The 13450-nt window shown below is 39.3% G+C and overlaps 1 protein-coding gene across 1 annotated transcript in view; it reads left to right on the top strand.

Annotated features, from left to right (window-relative positions):
- The window catches only part of LOC126253103 (uncharacterized), a 44019-nt gene extending 31707 nt beyond the window's left edge, over positions 1 to 12312 (top strand). The window contains exon 4 of the mRNA XM_049954209.1: positions 11832 to 12312. Coding sequence (XP_049810166.1) covers positions 11832 to 12035 — 204 coding nt within the window. The 3' untranslated portion in view covers positions 12036 to 12312. The remainder of the gene's footprint in view (positions 1 to 11831) is intronic.
- Positions 12313 to 13450: the final 1138 nt, after the last annotated feature.

The raw sequence follows: 13450 nt of genomic DNA, 5'->3' as shown, positions 1-13450 counted from the left end.
CTTGGAGTTCTCATGTTTACGGACGATCGTGGCCATTATACCCAGTAAATCTTCGGATATGACATGCATGTCCATGAGCGCTTTGCTCCTCGGAGTTTTCCGTAATTTTCATTAGACGTCATTTCCGTAGCTCTGACGAATCCGTCTGCAGAACAACATCCAGGAGACCATTTTCCTATGTGTAATTGCTGTGTGAAGAAAAGTCCGTATTGTTACTGCAGCATGGTCATTAGCGCGCGTTAGGTTACCATTCCTCTTACGTAAAATCTTTTGGGTGCAGTCACTGTCACGTTCGTAGAAGCTCTTGTTATTACATAAAGTAGTAGAAGTATGTCTCTCTCAAACTGTGCCCTATACCTCCTTTCTTTTGTGTGTACACGTCGTATATTACAAGAAGGACATTGTTAAACTACATTACTTAAAAATAAACGTTTCCTAGAGAAGACAGAAGATCGGCAGATGAAGAAATATCAGCATCTGGAATGAATTCATCATATAAAAAGTGAACCAGAACTCCTTCATCAAACTTTCAGAGGTCATAGTACGGACCAAAACAAGTATAACAGGCCAGTAAACATAGGGTCGAAACTACATACCCTAACAGCTACGAGAACTTCTTTATCGATACTGTGAAACAAATCTCTTCAGCCGCAAGCTTCTTGCTTTCCAAATTCTGGAGGTGGCAGTATGGACCACAACAATAAAAAATGTTATGCTTATCCATTACGGATATTTTAGAATCGTGACTGTATATTGAATATAAATAAGTTATACACAACTGTAACCAGTCACTTTTTTGAATAATAATGCTTTATTCCATAAACCGGTTCTCAAAACTTTTCAGGTTCATCTTCAGATGGTTTCGGGAGGATCCGGGAAGTTACATCATTACTGGTAGTAGCATAATGCTGGGTGCTGGTTTGTGACAGTATAGGCGGCTTTTTTCGGATATGTCTGCGTCCATTTTGATGTCCAGAACACTTTCACACGAACTATATTAGTTTACACTTTACCAGCATCCAGCATGAGCTTTACAACTGTTGCTTGTAACAAAGATCTGAAGATGAACCTGAAAAGGTTTGAAAACCTGTTTATAGAATAAAGCATTATTATTCAAAAAAGTGACTGGTTGCAGTTGTGTATAACTTATTTACAAGAAAAAATGTTCAGTAAACATGGGCTCTGAAACGTGCACCTTAAGACCTGCGAGCACTTCTTCAGTAGGAGAGATGTGTTTCACGGTAGCCAAGATTAGCAAACGCTCGAATCTCTTAAGGTATCAATTTCAGAGGCCATGTTTACGAGACATTTTTCTCTTGTTGTGAACCATATTACCACCTTTGAAAGCTCGTCTGTGGAGTTCTGGTTCACCCTGTATAAGCAACTATCTGTTTAGCAACCAGGGCCGTAATTTGTTTCACATGACGTGAAGTGAAAGTATTCTTCCAGTACTGATCTGTGTTCGAACGTCGAGCGCGTTGTTGTATATACAAGAAGAAAGGCTTGCGTTATGTAGGCCTACATGAATGTTACACGGGCTACGCAAGGAAAGGAAATGCATAGTCTTGTAGGAGAAAATATCATCTGCGGATAGTATACAGAGTGAACGAAACAAAACCGGCCTGAAGTATTCAGTTACTGCATTTTATGACAATCCAAACAACCAAGAGAGCGTTAGAAAACTATGCTAACGAGCCAAATAACAAGAAAAAGAATCTAGTTTCTCTCAATATGAAGAATCTGTAAATTAATATTCTTGTTGAAAGGCGATCGGTATCATCCAAGAAACTCATCTTCTGAGTGTCAGTTTAGTACCGACGACATTAGAGAATTAACTTCACATCTTAAATTGGTAACTTCCTATAATTACTTTTAATAATAACGTGTACAACCAACTTGACGGAAAATTGACGGAATGCCTATGGGCAGTTGTCTCCCTGGTCAGTCACTGACATTTCTGTGAACAGTTTAGAATCCAAATGCTTTCTACAGTGTTCCGATTTCTGCAAGAAAATTATATTTCATTGTCGCTATCTTGACGACATATTAATTCTATTTTATGGCTCTTTGGAAAGTATATATTTAGTGAAAGATGAATTTAAAACTTTGCATTCTAAAATATCTTTCACTTACAAAGTAATGGGTCCTATTTGGACGTAATACTGGGTGATTATAATTAAAACTCAACTTTCAAAACGCTGTAGAAATAATACCACTGGTCAGAATGACGTCGAATTGCCACGGAATATTTTGGGAGAAGGGGGAAAACATATAGCAGAAGAAAAAAAATAGTGTAACAATTGATCAATAGATGGCGCTCTAGGTATCAGAAACCGTAAATAAAAACACCTGTCATGCGATCCACTTATGTTGGTATAAACATGCAGGGAACTCGGCTTTTTCTCCTTTCGCCCCCGCGACGTTCGTCATGACTGTCTCAATGCAGGATCATGCTCTGCTTGTAAAGCTGTATTACAAGAATGATCACTGTGCACACGTTGCTCTGCAGAAGTTCCGGGCACTGAAGGGTTTGAAAGAAGGCGTTGGTCCAATGACTGCTGTGGGCCTGGAGTAAATGATTCGGAAATGTGAAAAGAAGGGTTCTTTTAGTGTGCAACCTGGTAGAGGGAGGAAACGAATTGATTCGACGTCAGTGGAAGCAGTGGCCACAGCAATGCAGGAGGAGGCAAGTGGTGGTGTGCAAACGTGTATTCCACGGAGAATTGCCCGAACATTGAACATACCCGTGAGCACGGTGCGTAAAATTCTAAGAAACTTCCTTCTTTGCTACCCATTCAAAATTATCATGTTCACGAATTGCTTCATGTTGACCTGCCAGCAAGAGACACCATTGCTTTTGCTTTAGAATTTCTTGCTCGCATGGAAGTGCACAATGATTGGCCATGGAAGATTTTGTGTACAGACGAAGCCCACTTCCATCTGACATGATATGTCAACACACAGAATAGTCGAATATGGGTAACGGAAAACCCAGACGCGAACCAAACAGTACCACTTCATCCTAAAAATGTCACTGTGTGGTGCAAGTTTACGGCATCATTTATCATGGGGCCATATTTTTCGAAGAGACAGGTGCTTCCGGTCCTGTTACCCGTACCGTCGCTGGTAAGTGCTATGAGTGTCTTTTGTGCAACCATGTCTTTCCAGCTCACCAACAGCGTGGGTGTGTGGATGGGATCATTTGTATGCAAGAGGGCGTACCTCCGCACATTGCAAACCCAGTTAAGCAGCTGCTGAAGCATTTCGGAAATACTGGAATTATGAGCCGTCATTTCCCTACATCCTGGCCGTCCCGATCACCTGATTTTAATCTGTGTGACTTCTGGCTGTGGGGCTATCTGAAAGATATTGTCTTCAGTGTTCCAATTGAAAACATAGCTGCATTGAAGGTACGCATTGCACAACACATTCTGAACGTAACCACGGAAACACTTCGATCAGTTGTGGAACATTTCAACTTGTTGCAGAAAACGTTGGGCAGCATATTGAACATGTTTTGCGCCAGTCACACAGAAATGCATAATCCGATTTGATTTTGGTTCATGCTTTTACGACTTTTTGGCCTCAGGACAATAAAAAACCGATGTTATGATGCTTTTATTGCGGTTTTTGGCCTGAGGACAATTAAAAAGGATACTTCCCGTCCGATGTGATATGACGTTGCCGTGGTGGATGGGGTTACGTAAGTAACAGTATCACACCTGCACAGCCATGCATAATGAGTAGTACAGTTGTTTAACGTTAAACGTACACCTTTGGCATTGTTGTATGATTCAATTGTCATTTGTAGTCAACTACTAATAAATTATGATGCTTACAGAGCCATCTATTGCTGCATTTCGTAACTATTTATTTTTCTTCTGCCATACGTTTTCCCCCTTCTCCGACAATGTTGTTGTTGTGGTCTTCAGTCCCGAGACTGTTTTGATGCAGCTCTCCATGCTACTCTATCCTGTGCAAGCTTCTTCATCTCCCAGTACCTACTGCAACCTACATCCTTCTGAATCTGCTTAGTGTATTCATCTCTTCGTCTCCCTCTATGATTTTTACCCTCCACGCAGCCCTCCAATACTAAATTTGTGATCCCTTGATGCCTTAGCATATGTCCTACCAACCGATCCCTTCTTCTAGTCAAGTTGTGCCACAAACTTCTCTTCTCCCCAATCCTATTCAATACCTCCTCATTAGTTATTTGATCTACCCACCTATTCTTCAGCATTCTTCTGTAGCACCACATTTCGAAAGCTTCTATTCTCTTCTTGTCCAAACTGGTTATCGTCCATATTTCACTTCCATACATGGCTACACTCCATACAAATACTTTCAGAAACGACTTCCTGACACTTAAATCTATACTCGATGTTAACAAATTTCTCTTCTTTAGAAACGATTTCCTTGCCATTGCCAGTCTACATTTTATATCCTCTCTACTTCGACCATCATCAGTTATTTTACTCCCTAAATAGCAAAACTCCTTTACTACTTTAAGTGTCTCATTTCCTAATCTAATCCCCTCAGCATCACTCGATTTAATTTGACTACATTCCATTATCCTCGTTTTGCTTTTGTTGATTTCATCTTATATCCTCCTTTCAAGACACTGTCCATTCCGTTCAACTGCTCTTCCAAGTCCTTTGCTGTCTCTGACAGAATTACAATGTCATCGGCGAACCTCAAAGTTTTTACTTCTTCTCCATGAATTTTAATACCTACTCCGAATTTTTCTTTTGTTTCCTTTACTGCTTGCTCAATATACAGATTGAATAACATCGGGGAGAGGCTACAACCCTGTCTCACCCCTTTCCCAAGCACTGCTTCCCTTTCATGCCCCTCGACTCTTATAACTGCCATCTGGTTTCTGTACAAATTGTAAATAGCCTTTCGCTCCCTGTATTTTACCCCTGCCACCTTCAGAATTTGAAAGAGAGTATTCCAGTTAACGTTGTCAAAAGCTTTCTCTAAGTCTACAAATGCTAGAAACGTAGGTTTGCCTTTTCTTAATCTTTCTTCTAAGATAAGTCGTAAGGTTAGTATTGCCTCACGTGTTCCAACATTTCTACGGAATCCCAACTGATCTTCCCCGAGGTCCGCTTCTACCAGTTTTTCCATTCGTCTGTAAAGAATTCACATTAGTATTTTGCAGCTGTGACTATTAAACTGATAGTTCGGTAATTTTCACATCTGTCAACACCTGCTTTCTATGGGATTGGAATTATTATATTCCTCTTGAAGTTGTGGGTATTTCGCCTGTCTCATACATCTTGCTCACCAGATGGTAGAGTTTTGTCATGACTGGTTCTCCCAAGGCCATCAGTAGTTCTAATGGAATGTTGTCTACTCCCGGGGTCTTGTTTCGACTCAGGTCTTTCAGTGCTCTGTCAAACTCTTCACGCTGTATCTTATCTCCCATTTCATCTTCATCTACATGCTCTTCCATTTCCATAATATTGTCCTCAAGTACATCGCCCTTGTATAAACCCTCTATATACTCCTTCCACCTTTCTGCCTTCCCATCTTTGCTTAGAACTGGGTTGCCATCTGAGCTCTTGATATTCATACAAGTGGTTCTCTTCTCTCCAAAGGTCTCTTTAATTTTCCTGTAGGCAGTATCCATCTTACCCCTAGTGAGATATGCCTCTACGTCCTTACATTTGTCTTCTAGCCATCCCTGCTTAGCCATTTTGCACTTCCTGTCGATCTCATTTTTGAGACGTTTGTATTCCTTTTTGCCTGCTTCATTTACTGCATTTTTATATTTTCTCCTTTCATCAATTAAATTCAATATTTCTTCTGTTACCCAAGGATTTCTATCAGCCCTCGTCTTTTCACCTACTTGATCCTCTGCTGCCTTCACTACGTCATCCCTCAGAGCTACCCATTCTTCTTCTACTGTATTTCTTTCCCCCATTCCTGTCAATTGTTCCCTTATGCTCTTCCTGAAACTCTCTACAACCTCTGGTTTTTTCAGTTTATCCAGGTCCCATCTCCTTAAATTCCCACCTTTTTGCAGTTTCTTCAGTTTCAATCTGCAGTTCATAACCAATAGATTGTGGTCAGAATCCACATCTGCCCCTGGAAATGTCTTACAATTTAAAACCTGGTTCCTAAATCCCTGTCTTACCATTATATATTCTATCTGATTCCTTTTAGTATCTCCAGGATTCTTCCATGTATACAACCTTCTTTTATGATTCTTGAACCAAGTGTTAGCTATGATTAAGTTATGCTCTGTGCAAAATTCTACAAGGCGGCTTCCGACAATATTCCGTTGCAATTTGACGTCATTATGACCAGCGGCGTTATTTCTACAGCGGTTTGAAAGTTTAACTTTAATTATAATCACCATATACATCAGTTCGGCAATAATAAAACTCATCTTGACATCTTTCGCAAGCTAAATACGAGCGACTTAGAAACCCATGCGTCTTCATACCATCTGATCAACTTAATCGAGTTCGATAGAGAGCCTACGCGAAATTCCTTTAACGCCGTCCGCTATTGAACGTGAACTAGCTAATATAGCGCTTGTTGCTGGTAGTAAAACTGCCAATAAGTTGTACAAACGAAAAGTGGAGAAAACTAGTAGTTTAACGGAGGCTAATTTTGTAATTCGAAAAGCTAATCTTGTTGTCGTACCGTTCTTGGGTAATGTTTCAAATCAGCTCGCTAGGCCTGTTTAAGAGCTATAATGTTAAATTAGTTTGCACCACTTATAACAATATCTAGTATTACTTTATACATAATGAGCAGGCGTGTAAGGACAAATTCTCTCATACCGTCGTTTTTAAACTAACATGTGCTCAATGTGTTTTGTCTTACATTGGGCAGACTGCCATGAAATTCCAGAATACAACATATCTTTATTGTCCGGTGTATAAAAAGATTCGTTCCATAGTTTTTACACAGTTTGTTCTATAACTAACGGAAACACCGCATCGAATTAGTAGATTAATGCTTATCACTAGCGTACGTATAGTTACAACCTAGTCGCTATCGCAAAAGTGTTTACTGTGTACAACGTCGAAATGTAACAAATCATTGGTAATAAGTGAAAGGTTCTCTGTAATTAGTCCTAATTTTGTACCCCAAAATTGTTTGAATGAATTTAGGTTGCAGAATAAAAACGCTCACTACCTCCAAAATAGAAAATTTTAAATTTGGTAAAATACTGTAATGACTATGACTTTGAACTCGCGAAAATAGTGGACAGGAATAATCAAGCGGCAACTGAACAAAATGCATTCCACCGAGCTTAGATGTAGAAAACACGTGTAACATGAACACTAAAGACTTTTATTTGGGATGCGATGTTGCCAATTAAAATATGAAAAACCAATAATATGCAACAACTAACAACATTTCGTTGATACTGCACTGTATTACATAAGTCAAGGCAATGTTGTCTGTCTGGATGTTTGCATAATCGTGACCAAATTTAATTAATGTACTTTACTGATTAATTTCTTTCATGGCCAGAACTATTTGTCAATACTACTGTTACCTAAATATACATATAATAGCATGTACAGAACACAACATAAAATTACTTTGAAGTAAAGAGACCGAGCATATTTTTCTCATAGAAATATGAATTGGGCTTAAATCACTTTTAGTTTTAAATGATTATCTACAATAGTAGTGCAACATTATATGAACAACTATAGTTATAATGCTTTTTATTACAGCAGTTAATTGGCAGAAATCAACAGTAAATTTAACTGAATCTATTTACTTTTAACTGTTTCTTTGTTCGTAATAATCTCGGAAGTTATGGTAGAAGGACATAATCGCCCTTCTTACGGTTAACGACGTTTGTCAATAAAGTTTCATTCGCAAGGTTTATTCTTTGACTAAGCAGACTCTAATGCTCCAAAAATGTTACTCTTACGCTGACTTGCCTATTAGACAGCTATAAAAATACTGGCTTGATCTTACTTTCAGATGGATGATGATGGTGATTATGATGATGTTTGGTTTGTGGGGCGCTCAACTGCGCGGTTATCAGTGCCCGTACAAATTACTAACCCTTGCTCAGTCCAGTCTCGCCACTGTCATGAATAATGATGAAATGATGAGGACAACACAAACATCCAGTCTTTTAGAGGCAGGTGAAAATCCCTGACCCCGCCGTGAACCGAACCCGGGACCCCGTGCTCGGGAAGCGAGAAAGCGACCGCGAGACGACGAGCTGCGGACTATTTTGCGGTGGGTTGCTTTTGGCGGGATGTAACACTTATTATGGAATCCATTACTAACAATAGGCTCTTCTTGATTAGCGAGCAGTTTGAATAAATTTGGGCCACACAGTATCCTTTATTAAGTTTAAAATCCTCTTGCGACCATTTACTGTGTCCATACACGTACTCGCTCACTTATATTTTGACTTGCCTGATATTATAACACCATTTCCAGTAGAATATCGATTTGGAATTTGCGCGTCAACACACGCGTCTGTATCACACCACAGATGCTTCGCAACTCAACTTTGCTCTCATTTATACGACTGTGTAACTTGAAATATATTCTTTGTGTTTCGTAGATATAAATTTTCATGAGATTGGCAGCGTGTTTAGTACAATGATTTCTTTCAGCATACATTACAGTTTCATAAACACTAATTACAGCCAAAATTCACAAATGTACATAAGTACAAAGACCGGTTTTAAACTCATGAAATATAGTAGATGATAAATACTTGATGAACTGGGTTGCAGCATATGCTCACTAAAAGAAATGCAGTTAAAATAATTCCTCGTCCGCTGAGCAGTCAAAGGCTAGCGGACAGGTAGAACCTGTATCGGAATCGCCCATCGTGCACTCAAGATAAAAAAATTGACTTTGCTTGAGGGAAGAACATTGTAAAACGCTCTAATGCAGCTGAAGAGATAAGTCTTAATGACCAGCTATTCACTAAGAATCAGACATTTTATGATTCAGTGATGACAATTTTTCAAACACTATAACTGAGAGCCGGCCGGTGTGGCCGAGCGGTTCTAGGTGCTTCAGTCTAGAACCGCGCAACAGCTATGGTCGCAGGTTCGAATCCTGCCTCTGGCATGGATGTGTGTGATGTCCTTAGGTTAGTTACGTTTACGTAGTTCTAAGTTCTAGGTGACTGATGACCTCCGATGTTAAGTCCCATTGTGCTCAGAGCCATTTGAACCATTTTATAGCTGATAACTGGCATAACTCTTCTTTTCAACGCGTCAATTCCTGGCTATGCCTTATATTTAACACTTGGCTTATCAAAATATTTATATAATTTATATCTTTTTTGTATAGAAATGGTAACTTCTATACATTTCTTATGTACATCTCGTCTTTGCTATTGATGCAAACAGATGGCACCATGTGTCCTTCTTTAACTGCTTTTATATACGTTTTACTTGTGTCATGTATTGTATATCCAGTTTTCATTTTCATTGCCTTTACTTACCACTATATGTTTTACCTTATTCTTACTTATTGTACTGGTAAACACATAAGCGCTGACTGGCGGAATTTCCGTCCTCTGCATCAGCAGCTTTCGGCATATTTGCCTTACTTAGAGTGCGCATATGTTGTTAGGCACTCAAGACTACCACAATTTTTGTTCCAATATGTATGTTTCAAGATTATAGGCGTGGCCCTATTTTAGCATTACTGCATGCCTTCGTCGAAAGTAAGGACCATCGTTATTTGTACAGTTCCTCTACGAATTTAGTTTTTCGTTCCTAGTTTTGGACATTTTTGAAAATTTGAACTATAATTCTTGCGTTCTAGTTGCATACCAATATTTTGGCTATTTATGACTAATGCTTTACACTCAGTTCGTAACGTAAATCTCACTTTTTTCTGGTTTCTTTGTACAGCATTTTAAATTCTCTATTTCTCTTTCTCCACGTGGAAATTCTCGAGATGCCTCAAAAAGGTGAAATGGTTAATCAGTTTCTGCTGTCATTTGGAACGTATACTCTTTTTCTTACTAGAAATATATCACTAAGGTTGCTGCACCATAGTCATGAAGTGGAAAGATTTATATTCTCTGATCGACATGTTGAAATCTCATAATTGGAAACATGTGGTCATGGGTTGCCTGAAGACGGACGCGCCAGCACTCATAAACAGTAAAACTGATGCACTCTAGAATGGATTTAAAGCAGCATGGAATGACGCACTCGTACCTGTCATCCAAGCTCTGTTCAATTCGGTGACTAAACACTGATCGATCCATTGTAGTTGCCACTGGTTGCAGCTTTGTGCGCTAAATTTGCTACTCAGTGTACCTCCAAGTCGGTTACAAATTTGTGTATTCTTCCTTCTGTACTAAAGAAGCACAGTAAGAGGAACATCGCTATTTGCTCACCTTCCTGGTGTTACAGTTTAAATGGCCAGCAGTGTAATTCTCTTACCTTCAACTGATTGAATTCACTTACATTCAGTTACTTTTATTGACGTTCACTTGTCTCAGACACTGTCCATTCCATTCTAAACCTGTCTCACACCCAATTCAACAAATACCTTCCTTTCGTCTCTGACGAATCTTACAACTGTTGTATCGTTCCTGTAAAAGCGGTAGGTCACTTTCCAATCGCCGCGCGGGATTAGCTGAGCGGTCTAAGGCGCTGCTGTCATGGACTGTGCGGCTAGTCCCGGCGGAGGTTCGAGTCCTCCCTCGGGCATGGGTGTGTGTGTTTGTCCTTAGGATAATTTACGTTAAGTAGTGTGTAAGCTTAGAGACTGATGTCCTTAGCAGTTAAGTCCCATAAGATTTAACAAACATTCGAACTTTCCAATCCCTGTACTTTATCCATGTAACTTTTTTGAATTCGAAGAATGTATTCCAGTCATCACTGTCAGACACTATTAAAGTTTATAAATACTATTAATGTAGGCAACTAATGTAAGTTTGCCTTCTTTTCTCAATGTACCTTTTACGGTTTGGTCATACTGTCAGTATTGGATCGCATGTTCCTATAGTTTTCTAGGATCAAACCTGATCTTCCACGACGTTGGCTTCTATTTGTCTTTCCATTCTTCTGTAAAACATTCGTTTTCAGTTTTTGGATTCACGACTTATTAAACGGATGCAAAAAAAAAAATTATACACCCTTTTAGAGGCTTCAAATTCACTCAAGATTTATTACTGTAGCAGAGTATATGGAATTCATGAAATAATTACATTTACAGCCGGCCGGAGTGGCCGAGCGGTTCTCGGCGCTTCATTCTGGAACCGCGCGACCACTACGGTCGCAGGTTCGAATCCTGCCTCGGGCATGGATGTGTGTGATGTCCTTAGGTTAGTTAGGTTTAATTAATTCTAAGTTCTAGGCGACTGATGACCTCAGAAGTTAAGTCGCATAGTACTCAGAGCCATTTTTTGTTGTGTATGTTAGTTAAACAGATTGTAAACACATGGAACCTTCTGCGTTCCTTTGACAAAAATGTTTTCAAAATAAATTTTTTCACGAAAACAATAACCTTAAACTATTTGTGTACTTTTCGTTGTTAGTAGTGAATGAAATCTTGAAAATGATGCCTCAGTCATTGATTTTGATTAAGTGATACAGAAGATATGGCGTACCAACAAAAAAAAAACGCTGTTCAGAAGTAAGGCATATGATTCATAATGTTGCTACTCTTTTCTTGAAAGTTTACTTTAATTTTTCTGTTCACAGTAGCTATCCTACAGTCTGCATGTTTTACTCCAACCATATTTCTTTTTTCATTTTAGAAGATGAGCAGTTAACATTTTTCGCTTATTTGAACATTTTTGTTCACTGAGCTGCCACATGACTGCACCGTGATCAGAGCGACGTGTCGTGTTGCAGATCCCGATCCAGACGCTGACGGCGGTCAACAACCTGGTGCGCAACACGCAGCCGCTTATACAGCGCAGGCGCTCCAGCCGCGGGCAACGACAGGCTCTGGGGCAGCGACCCAGCACGCCGCCGCAGTTCTCCCCGGACGCCACCAGGGGCGCTAGGGTCGCGCAGCTCTACACGGCCGCGGACGGCTCCAGCTTCAAAATATGAGCGGGGGAGCATCGTCCTTCCTGCAACATCAGCACTCCTCCGTGATCATTATGTCATTAATACATCTCGTCTATGACTGTCAAAAGTGTTTCTGAAGATATGATGAAGCTCATTATTCGTTTGTTCACGTAGAGTCTGTATGTGCGAGTCTGTGTACGTAACATTATTGCAATATGTACTGGATCGTCTCATTGTGCTGCGCGAGCACCTACGTTAACTTCAAACTTTACTTATGCGAAATTTCCGCTCGCTTAATTAAAATTTCTGAATCTTTCAATCTTGACTATCTATAACTCTTACGACATTCATTTTCACTTTCTTTCACCAGTCTGTTGTTATCACATTATTGCATTGTTGCTTTCATTACTCTGGATAATGTGGACTTCAACTGTAAATTATTTTGTTTTTGTGCACACACACTGTTTCCACACTTTTTGTCTCCTCATCTATGTTTTAGGTTATTTGCAATCAGTTAGGAAGCCTTTTTCTGGCTTCATCCTCAGCCACAGATAGAGAAAAGACCAGCAAGTACATCTTCTTGCAGCACCACGTCTGTGGAATAATGACCTGGTGTCATTTTCGAATATTTAACTTACTATGTTGTTTATTTCACAGCTGTGATATAGCAAAAAACTGATGTATGTCATCTCCGTAACTGCGCCTAAGTACCTGAGAATGAGCCAAAAAAGACTTCGATATCTACTGCAGATAAATTATGCAGTAAACACAGCTGGGTAGCAAATTAATAAGAAAATATTCTAAGAACTCCAAAACCAAAGATTATTCCCTTGGTGACAACATGTACTAACCTGTTCTTTCTGTTTTCCTTAATTGATATTTAACTAAGGCCTTCTTTAATATTTTTCTGGTAATGTTTAGTCTTGTTGAATTTTACATCTGCTATTGTTCTTTCTCCACCTTTCATTTTTCACTTTCGGAAGATTTTGGTTTTGTGGCAGATAATCGTAAGATAAACTATAGAACTATTCACCCTTATTTTCGAAATTATTCACATGTTTATCACATCACTTCATCATTCTATTTATACGCACTCATACTTCATAATAGTATGATAATAAATAAAAACTATGTATAATGTTGTCTCTTATATTTGTGTATATCACCTTCAACTCCCACTATATGTCTTACTAGGATGCGTTAAGGACAGTGACTGAGGACGGTTTCTGGACAATATTCGACAAGTGAGAGACACCTGTACGTCCACAGGAGGGATGCTAGTCTCCTAAAACCTGTATGGCAAGTATTTTAGTGCCACTTACAGAAGTAAATATTTACTACATCAGACGTGACACAAAACACTGATGTGCATGTAATAATTCTTATGGTATAGCATCCACGCCTTATCAGACAGGATATCAGTTTACAATATTTATTTGCATTGATCACGTTATTGC

Source organism: Schistocerca nitens, chromosome 4, assembly GCF_023898315.1.
Source record: "Schistocerca nitens isolate TAMUIC-IGC-003100 chromosome 4, iqSchNite1.1, whole genome shotgun sequence".
Classification (NCBI taxonomy): domain Eukaryota; kingdom Metazoa; phylum Arthropoda; class Insecta; order Orthoptera; family Acrididae; genus Schistocerca; species Schistocerca nitens.
This window is presented reverse-complemented; position numbering and strand designations above follow the sequence as displayed.